Source organism: Euprymna scolopes, chromosome 8, assembly GCF_053919585.1.
Source record: "Euprymna scolopes isolate OS-2025 chromosome 8, ASM5391958v1, whole genome shotgun sequence".
NCBI classification, from domain to species: Eukaryota; Metazoa; Mollusca; class Cephalopoda; order Sepiida; family Sepiolidae; genus Euprymna; species Euprymna scolopes.
This window is the reverse complement of record NC_136489.1, coordinates 145,117,777-145,129,449: the sequence shown is the minus strand read 5'-3', so window position 1 is coordinate 145,129,449 and position 11,673 is coordinate 145,117,777. Positions and strand designations below refer to the sequence as shown.

At 29.4% G+C, this 11,673-nt stretch overlaps 1 protein-coding gene across 3 annotated transcripts in view; it reads right to left on the bottom strand.

Annotated features, from left to right (window-relative positions):
• The window catches only part of LOC145283811 (cilia- and flagella-associated protein 206-like), a 340,960-nt gene that overhangs the window by 176,806 nt on the left and 152,481 nt on the right, over positions 1-11,673 (bottom strand). For all 3 annotated transcript variants that reach the window (XM_080132896.1, XM_080132898.1, XM_080132897.1), the window contains one exon: positions 81-173. In XM_080132896.1, the coding sequence (XP_079989022.1) occupies positions 81-173 (93 nt within the window). The remainder of the gene's footprint in view (positions 1-80; positions 174-11,673) is intronic.

The window sequence follows — 11,673 nt, the reverse complement described above, 5'->3', positions numbered from 1 at the left end:
ACAGAAAAAAGAAAAATTAGCAGAATTAGAGAGAGTGAGAGGGTGAGAGAAAGAAAACAAATATCGATACGTGGTCTTACCTGTATATTTGTCAATAAGTACAAGAGTTGCTTTGATGCTCTCGTTTATGTTCTGTGAAGTCTGTGGCACGGCAGCATTCAAAATGGCTGGTACTTTTAATGAATACAAAATAAAAATTTAATGAATACAAAAATTTTTTTAATGAAATACAAAATAAAAATTAAATTAAATAAAAATAAAAATTTAAAAAAATACAAAAGAAAAATTTAATAGAATACAAAATAAAAATTTAATGAAATACAAAATTATAATTGAATAGAATACAAAAAATATAATGAATACAGAAATTTTTTTAATGAAATACAAAATAAAAATTTAATGAATACAAAAAATTTTTTAATGAAATACAAAATAAAAATTAAATTAAATAAAAATAAAAATTTAAAAAAATACAAAAGAAAAATTTAATAGAATACAAAATAAAAATTTAATGAAATACAAAATTATAATTGAATAGAATACAAAAAATATAATGAATACAGAAATTTTTTTAATGAAATACAAAATAAAAATTTAATAGAATACAAAAATTTAATGAATGCAAAATAAAAATTTAATGAAATAAAAAAGAAAAATTTAATGAATACGAAAGAAAAATGTAATGAAAAAAAAAGAAAAATTTAATTAAATACAAAAGAAAAATTAAATGAAATACAAAAGAAAAATTAAATGAAATGCAAAAGAAAAATTTAATGAAATACAAAATAAAAATTTAATCAATACTAAAATAAAAATTTAATCAATACAAAATAAAAATTTAATCAAATACAAAAGAAAAATTTAATCAAATACAAAATAAAAATTAAATGAAATACAAAAGAAAAATTAAATGAAATACAAAAGAAAAAATTAATGAATAAAAACAAAAATTATAAATACAAAAGAAAAATTTAATGAACACAAAAGAAAAATTTAATGAATACAAAAGAAAAATTTAATGAATACAAAAGAAAAATTTAATGAAATACAAAAGAAAAATTTAATGAATACAAAAGAAAAATTTAATTAAATACAAAAGAAAAATTTAATGAATACAAAAGAAAAATTTAATGAACACAAAAGAAAAATTTAATCAAATACAAAAGAAAAATTTAATGAATACAAAAGAAAAATTTAATGAAATACAAAAGAAAAATTTAATGAATACAAAAGAAAAATTTAATTAAATACAAAATAAAATTTAATGAATACAAAAGAAAAATTTAATTAAATACAAAATAAAATTTAATTAAATACAAAATAAAAATTTAATTAAATACAAAATAAAATTTAATTAAATACAAAATAAAATTTAATTAAATACAAAAGAAAAATTTAATGAAATACGAAATAAAAATTTAATGAAATACAAAAGAAAATACAAAAGAAAACGATTCAAGTTGTAAACGGTTTGGAACATTTCAATCTATTATACGTTTTATACATATTGTAGATGTTAAATCTTGTTTCAATGTTTTTCTTATAGATATTGAAAGCTATAACAATGCAAATTTTAAAAATAAAGTAACTCAGATGTTAATGGTTATTAATACTTTTTCCAATATTTCGAATAAGATCTTGTCAAATAAAAATTAAGAATTGCTATTGCGACCCTTTTTTTTTTCAACATCTGTTGCAGTTTCAGTCTAATCTAATCTTAATTAGCCAATGAAGACAGTTGAATTTTTAATTTATTTATCTGAGTTTTATACCAATTCTTTAAACTTCAAACATGGCTTGTGTAGCCATATATTTGAGAAAGTGTTAATGTTTGCTTGAAGCATTGTGCATAGCATTGACATAATGTTATTGAAAGTTTTGACAATGCAAACTGAAAAATAAAATAAATCACATGTATAAATGGTTATTAATATTTCGAGAAGATTCACTTTGTAAAAGGTATTTTAGTTTACTTTTTTGCATTGTCAAGGTTTTCAATAATATACACACTGCTTCAGGCGAACTTTAACACACACACACACACATATATATATAATTATTCTTTATACCTACAGGTACTAGTCTTTCATACTTTTGCAATCATCAGTGTAGAAGGTGACAATTCCTACCAATCGGGAAATTCAAACGCAGTCACAAAGTCAACTTTCACTCCATTTGCTCTGAGTTACTAAACAATTGCCATGCGAATGAAGGGAATTAACAACTTATAAGCGCCAAATTCGGGCATAGACAGTAGGCAGTCTAGAGTATTCAAACGAATCAAAGTTGTGAACATTGCATTAAAGTTAGTTGACTACCTTTTTGTTTTTATTTCCAAACAGTGCCCATCTTTAAATATTCTTAAAAAAGCTTGATAATTATAATTAATTATTATTCTTTATATATATACTAGCATGAGTGCCCGGCGTTGCCCGGGTGTTTGGAGATGTGTGTCGAGCAAAAAAAAGAAAGTGGTAGCAGGCAGGCTCGAACCCATGATGCAAAGGTGGACAAGAAAGTGAAAGAAAATCTGACGTCTTATCGCTACTCCATGACGCGACGAGAAGTCTAAAGCGTTCAAATCAAAAGAAGAAATGGCATTGCTTTTAAACCTCACACGGAAGCAAATTAGGCACAAGTTCGTTTTAATGTGGGTGGAAAAGCAGCTTCCCAAAAAGGGGGGGCACTCTGGCAGTATCCAAATACATTGACCAAGGACCAATTACAGAATAGATATTACCTGGCCCGCAGGCCAGGCGGTTGTGTTCCAATAGTTTTGCATTTATATGAAAAAGATAAACAAGCAGCGAGACGACAGGAATTTTGTTTAACTCGATCAAAAAAATGATAGAGACGATGTCCGTTTGTGAATGCGAGATATTACGATCTGGGAAGTATGCGAAAACTTTTCTCTGAATCTAATCGACACTAGAAGCCCGATGCAAAAAGCCTTTCATGGACATACACAAACGCTTGCGCCCATTTTGCCTTTTATATATATACTAGCGGGGGTGTCTTGAGGTAAATCAAAACTCCGGGGGGGGGGGGTAAATAAAAAAATGTTTTGGTAGGTAAGTATGAGAATCGAACCCGTACCCTTGAGTTGGAAATTAATGTGTGAAAAAAAGACATACATACAACATACCCATGAATTGATTTACTGAACAATAAAAACAGGCGTGCGCAATAAAAGTTAACTCTGCTGCTTCCATTTGAACTAATTAAGAAGGTCAAATAGAAGTCACTGTTTTTGTTTTTTTCCCCCAACAGATGTTGGGGGGAGGGGAACCAGCTCCCAATTGTCCAGATTGAATAACAATTGTCTGATGTACAACATTGATCAAAGCTGATTTTCCCGGAGCAATGCCGAGAACGTTGTTCGTTGTTCACTTTGAATTAGTTTCGCTTTTTATACGAAAAAGCCTCATCAACATGCAAGAAGCCAAAATAGCAATAATTTTGTAAAAGTCGACGTAAATAAATCTAGATGCGACGCACTTTCCCAAATGGTACATATTATTATTTAGGACCCATATAAACAGTTGTAAGCGATCATAACGACATCGGAACCGTGTGCGAAAGAAGCCTTTTGAAGACATACATTTTGCCTTTTATATATATAGACTAGTGGGGAGTACCCGACGTTGCCCGGGTGTTTGTAGGTGTGTGTATTTTGGGGTAAATCGTTGGCCGGGTGTTTGTTTTAAAAAAAAACGAAGCCTTGATGCACAGTTGGAAAATAATGAAGTGTGAAAAAAACGTGCGACTTGGCAGGTGCCCGTTTAGTGCGGGACAGTGTTTTATTTACCGCGGCTCTGTTTGCTTCTTTTTTTTATATGAAAAAGCTTAATGCACATGTGGCGATCGAAAATTGTTGAATATTTATCTTTTGAAAGTCGGCCAAATTAAATAGACAGGCGACCCCGGTTGTTAACTTGTAGATATTATCATTTAGGCGCGATATAAAAAGCTTTAAGAAGTTGTGAGGCGACCGATCGGTTCTCGGAAAAAAGCCTTTCTTAGACATACACGAAAATGCACACACACAAACATTTTTGCTTTTATATTTATAGACTAGCGGGGTTACCCGGCGTTGCCCGGGTGTTTGGAGGTATGTGTGATTTTGGGTAAATCAAAACATCCGGGTGTTTGTGTCGGTGGGGGGGAGTAAATTAAAAAACAATGTTTTAGTAGGTAAGTATGGAGGATCGAACCCGAACCCTTGAGTCGAAGTTGGAAATTAAAGTGTGAAAAAAAAGTGCAATGTTAACCGCTGAGCCACCACGAAATACTAATGGAAACATGTTTGAATTTATTTAAGTATTTAGAATTACTTAATGAGATCAACTTTGACTGCGGGGCAGTATTTTATTTACTGTGGGAAGGGTTTTTTATTTTTTTTTGTTTCCCCAAGATGTTGGGGGGAAAGCAGCTCCCCATAAAAAGGGGAGTGTCCAAATTGAATAGCAATTGTCTGATATAACGAAAAACTCCACATTGATCAAAGCTGATTGCTTTCGGATATTTCCGGCGATCGTGACCGGAAAAATACCGCCAGAATTAGTTTTACTTTTATTATACGAAAAAGCCTAATACACATGCGTCGAGCGAAAAATGTTGAATATTTATCTTTTCAAAGTCGAGCAAATTAAATAGACAGGCGACCCTCGTTGTTAACTCGTAGATATTATCATTTAGACATGATATAAAAAGTTTTAAGAAGAAGTGAGTTGACCAATCGCTCCTTGGAAAGAAGCCTTTCTTGGACATACACAAAAAGCGAACATACATACATACATACACACATTTTCGCATGAGTACCCGGTGTTGTCCGGGTATTTGTAGGTGTGTGTTAAGGAAAAAAAAGTTGTAGTAGGCAGGTAGGCTCGAACTCAAAGCCTTGACGTGAAGGTGGAAAAGAAAGTGAAAAACCACCAGACATCTTACCGCTCGGCCACGACGGGACAAGAACTGAAAGTCATTCTAATTTAACAATTAAAAAGTTGACATGCAGAAAGTGAAATTGAATGAGTTATTGCAGGAGAAGAAATGAAATCATGCACTTAAGTTTGTCGGGAAGTTCTTTCTGCTGTGGTGGGGGAAATCAGCTCTCCCAAGAGTCTGGCAGTGTCTTAATGAATAACAATTGTCTGATATGAAGGGGTATTCCATACAGTGATCAAACCTGATTGCCTTCAACACCTGCTTTCCACGAAGGCCAGCGAATAAATTTTTTGTTCGAATCAGTTTCACTTTTATACAAAAAAGCCAAACAAACACACAAAGACCAGGAAATAGTGCGAAAATTGCATGTAAAAGTCGCTTAAATAAAAGACAGACACAACCTCCTTTCGTAAATTTAAGATATTATAATCTAGGGAGTATATAAAAAGTTCTAAGAATTAGTGACCCTCCCAGCGACCCCCCCCCCCGAAAAAAGCCTTTGCCAGACATACAGAAAAAGCACACTTACAAACACACACACACACACACACTTTCGCTTTATATATATATATATATATATATATATATATATATATATATATATATAAACACACTCGAAGGACATTCCAAAAGTAATGCCTCCTATTTTTATTCCGCCCTAATAGATCAGAGGGGATTGCAAATTGCATTGTTATGATGACTAGACTTATGCATCCATGACTTGAAAGTTTCATCTCTCTATTGTTAACAAAGCAACTCTGATCATGGACATATGTCAGAAGGAGAGATGTGTCAAAACAAATATAAAAGCTTTTTTAAATAAATTTGTGCATTTTTTTATGTTCCTTATTTTTTTATTTATATAATATTAAAGTATCATTAATCCCTATTGGAATAAAAAAAAAAAAGTTACAAAACAATTAAAAACTCTATTTGAATTATTTTTCTCTGTTCCCACCTTTTAATTCAGGATGCATCATGTAAATATAGCTAATAAACAATAAAAAGAACTTATTTTAACATTACTGATCTAATCCACAGACAAAGAGCTCGATATCCTTTCAGATTGTTTTAATGGAAGATAATTTCCCTTAAAAATCCATTGTACATAATTAGGAAGCAACAAGTTGTTTGAAGGAAATTATTTTACCTACTATTATGCTGCACAAGTAATTTTAACAAGTAAATAAGTTAATATTCTAATGAAACAAATATAATAGTTTTTCAAATCTTCAATAGACATTAGTATTGAATTAGATTGATTAAAAATTGTTTCATAATGTATATCTTTCATGTATAGAAAAATACTTTAACTTTATGAAAAGGTAATTTCTTGAAAGTTTGTTTTTAACTTTTAATCTCCTTTTTCACAATAATGAATAACATTTTCAAAATATAAGACACAATTTATTCTGTTTTATAGTGTACTTAAAAAAATGAGAATTCATGAGAATTCAAATCACCAATTATTGGACAAAAATCTTGCTAATATACTTTCATCCATTTCATTTAATAATCTTATGATGAGATGAGATATTTTTGTCTTTTTCTTTATTTTACACACATTTTTTTTTTCAGTATTAGATTTTCCTTTTCGTAATTTGATTTTTCATGTACATGTTTTATATTAAAAATTGTATAACCACTTTTCATGTGTGTGTTCTCGTTACTACGTGACTGACACATTATTATTTTATTTACTATTCATAGTTTATGCATTGCAATGGTGTAAAGTACAAAAACTTTTCGAAATATTATTTTTAAAAAATTAACAAAGAAATGAGGCAAGGTTATAATAAAGCGAAAGCAAGAGAAAAAGAGAAATTCATTTTCTTACAGACTAGACAATAAATATGTGGACAGTTTCACCTTCCCTGCATCCGTCAAGTAATCTCTCTCATATTTATGTGCTTTAAAAAGAAAAATGAAAGTAAAAAAAAAACTCCTGGGCAACACCGGATAAGTATATCAGTTATTTTCATGGCAAGTGCTTGACTGAGCTTAAATATACGGTCCCCTCTTGCCAAACTTTCACAAGAAACACTCGTCTAGCTGAAAACACTATCAATAATTCCCCCCACTCTTTACCTGTGCCTAAACCTAAACATAGATTCCATGAACAAAGCTTCTTTCTTAGAACTGCACGCCTGTGGAACTGTCTTCCGTTTTCCTGCCTCCCCAGCTGACTACAATATGGTTGTTTTCAAATCCAATGTAAACAAGTTCTTGATGAGCCGTTCCCTTTAAGTTAACAAATTTACTGAATTTCCATTACTGACAATTACTATATTGTCCAATTGACTACTGTACACTCTTTAACCCTTATCCTCGAATGGCCCCTAGGCCTTGATAAGTGGTGATGCCTATGTAAAAAATTTATATATCATATACGCTTTCACTGTTTTCTTGATTGAATTATGATCTTCCCCAGATATGAGTTTTTCAGTATTTTTTTGTTTTATTCAATTTATGCAATTGTTTTAAGCCTTTAAAACAGACTCGACACATTTCTACCTCCACCAATGTAGTTATGTTTTTGGTATAGTTCGTTTGTCACTATGTTTGTGTAGAGCCTAACATCCACATCACTTGACTAATCGTCACTAAATTCCGTAAGAATATCAGTTATGGTCTTAGAAATGATTTAGTTTGTGGATATCTAGGTCAAGGTCACAAAAAAAATAAAAGTCACATTTGCAGAGATAACTTCAATTCTGTTCATTATACATTCACTACTTGGTCTGTATGAATGAAGTACCACATGATTTTAATGTTGCGAATTTCAGTGAAGAATAAAATTTGGACAGAATTTGAACTTATGATTTTTTTTTTAAATTGATGTATAGATCTAATGGGCTTTCATAACAAAATTTCAGCTTCATCAGATAAATAAGTTTTTAGTTTTAAATATTTTCATGGCATAACTTTTGTAATACTTTATACAGATAAAAACTTAGGCCCATCCTTACTTTATCAGCCATATTAGCATAAATTAATTAATATTACCATAAATTAATTAATATTATCATAAATTAATTAATATTATCATAAATTAATTAATATTAGCATAGATTAATTAATATTAGCATAAATTAATATTATCATAAATTAATTAATATTAGCATAAATTAATTAATATTATCATAAATTAATTAATATTAGCATAAATTAATTAATATTAGCATAAATTAATATTAGCATAAATTAATTTATATTATCATAAATTAATATTATCATAAATTAATATTAGCATAAATTAATTAATATTATCATAAATTAATTAATATTAGCATAAATTAATTAATATTAGCATAAATTTATATTATCATAAATTAATTAATATTATCATAAATTAATATTAGCATAAATTAATTAATATTATCATAAATTAATTAATATTATCATAAATTAATATTATCATAAATTAATAAATATTATCATAAATTAATTAATATTATCATAAATTAATTAATATTATCATAAATTAATATTAGCATAAATTAATTAATATTAGCATAAATTAATTAATATTAGCATAAATTAATTTATATTATCATAAATTAATTAATATTATCATAAATTAATTAATATTATCATAAATTAATATTAGCATAAATTAATTAATATTATCATAAATTAATTAATATTAGCATAAATTAATTACTATTAGCATAAATTAATATTAGCATAAATTAATTAATATTATAATAAATTAATAAATATTATCATAAATTAATTAATATTATCATAAATTAATTAATATTATCATAAATTAATTAATATTATCATAAATTAATTAATATTAGCATAAATTAATATTATCATAAATTAATTAATATTATCATAAATAAATTAATATTAGAATAAATTAATTAATATTAGCATAAATATTAGCATAAATTAATTAATATTAGCATAAATTAATTAATATTAGCATAAATTAATTAATATAAGCATAAATTAATTAATATAAGCATAAATTAATTAACATTAGCATAAATTGATCAATATAAGCATACATTAATCAATATTATCATAAATTAATTAATATTATCATAAATTAATTAATATTAGCATAAATGAATTAATATTAGCATAAATTAATTAATATTAGCATAAATTAATCAATATTATCATAAATTAATTAATATTAGCATAAATTAATCAATATTAGCATAAATTAATTAATATTAGCATAAATTAATCAATATTAGCATAAATTAATTAATATTATCATAAATTAATTAATATTAGCATAAATTAATTAATATTAGTATAATAATTAATATTATCATAAATTAATTAATATTAGCATAAATTAATTAATATTATCATAAATTAATTAATATTAGCATAAATTAATTAATATTATCATAAATTAATTAATATTATCATAAATTAATTAATATTAGCATAAATTAATTGTCTGTTGAAACAAACACTTCAGATATTGACAGAAGTGCGTGATAATATGGAGCAGCAGGGAAATGGCAGAAAACTTATGACAGTTAATGTATCACAATTAAATCAGATTAGAAACAGGTACAACAAGCTATGAAAGAATTCCATTAAAACCTTTTTATAATCGAGTATTTTTTTAAATTGGCATTAAGGCAGACAAAAGACAGTTTACTAATAAACCAGGGCAAGATCGCCTTCGTACCGATTTGATCACTTCAAAAGTGATCAAATCCACTGAGAAGAGTCTAAGGAGATACCCAAGGATGCCTCTCAGAAATCTAATAAAACGGGCAAAATACCATTGGAACCATATTCAACATTCTCTGCACTGATCTCGAAACATTTCCTTGCAAACATCAAAAAACACAATTGCTATTTGTAAGTTCTGTCGATGAAACAGAAGCAAAATGTTAAACTTCTCCTATCGTATGTTACAGATGGCATGCTGCTTAACTTGCTTTTCAATTATGGAAATAAATTTCACGTCAAGCAGCATGTTAACATTGAAAATAATGGGATTTGGTCTCGTACAGATGATGTTGAGTTGCAAGTTATTAATTGGAGGTAGGATGCAGAGTCAGCAAAAAAGATCCAAGAATGTTTTAGAATTCATGGCCTCCATCATCTCCAGACTTTAATCCTCTGGATTTCAGTATTTGGTCCATCCTGGAGAGCAAGGTTTCAGCTTCCCGTCACCCAAATTTAGATGCTGTGAAGACAAAATTGATGAATCATTACACATAATCCCCCAAGACAAAATTTATGACCCTTGTAGGCCTCATCCTAAGCATTTGCAATAGATTATTGAAGCCGATGGGATATCAAATAAATTTTGAATATTTGAAAATAAAATTATGCATTTGTATATTTTGATTTGATTTGTATACTTTGATTTATTGTATAAATATGGAAAAATGAAGTTGAAACATTTATTAATAACATTATATATATATAAAGGTGCTATCTAGCTGCCCTGATGAGTTGTGATACAACGAAACAGTACTACATGTGGATGACTATATATATATATATATATAAAATATATTTTAGTCATCGACATACAGACCTGTTTCGTTGTTTCACAACTCATCAGTGCCGCTAGACTAACACCTCTCCCAAGCCGAGGATCGAACCTAGAACCGTCGTGATGACAGTCGGCAGTCCTACCCCTTGACTACGGAATCGGTGGCCGAAATTAACCTGTCCGAACGATTATTTAAATAAACATTCGTCCGCTACTCGTAGAGGGCTCAAACGTTTGTTTGTAAACAAATCGTGAGCTTCGCATTATTTCAGCTAAATTAAGTAGCGAGTAAGATAATTTACGAGAGTGCTCTACCAAAGAGGGGAGCTTTATAAAATATATTTTAGTCATCGACATACAGACCTGTTTCGTTGTTTCACAACTCATCAGTGCCGCTAGACTAACACCTCTCCCAAGCCGAGGATCGAACCTAGAACCGTCGTGATGACAGTCGGCAGTCCTACCCCTTGACTACGGAATCGGTGGCCGAAATTAACCTGTCCGAACGATTATTTAAATAAACATTCGTCCGCTACTCGTAGAGGGCTCAAACGTTTGTTTGTAAACAAATCGTGAGCTTCGCATTATTTCAGCTAAATTAAGTAGCGAGTAAGATAATTTACGAGAGTGCTCTACCAAAGAGGGGAGCTTTATAAAATATATTTTAGTCATCGACATACAGACCTGTTTCGTTGTTTCACAACTCATCAGTGCCGCTAGACTAACACCTCTCCCAAGCCGAGGATCGAACCTAGAACCGTCGTGATGATAGTCGGCAGTCCTACCCCTTGACTACGGAATCGGTGGCCGAAATTAACCTGTCCGAACGATTATTTAAATAAATATTCGTCCGCTACTCGTAGAGGGCTCAAACGTTTGTTTGTAAACAAATCGTGAGCTTCGCATTATTTCAGCTAAATTAAGTAGCGAGTAAGATAATTTACGAGAGTGCTCTACCAAAGAGGGGAGCTTTATAAAATATATTTTAGTCATCGACATACAGACCTGTTTCGTTGTTTCACAACTCATCAGTGCCGCTAGACTAACACCTCTCCCAAGCCGAGGATCGAACCTAGAACCGTCGTGATGACAGTCGGCAGTCCTACCCCTTGACTACGGAATCGGTGGCCGAAATTAACCTGTCCGAACGATTATTTAAATAAACATTCGTCCGCTACTCGTAGAGGGCTCAAACGTTTGTTTGTAAACAAATCGTGAGCTTCGCATTATTTCAGCTAAATTAA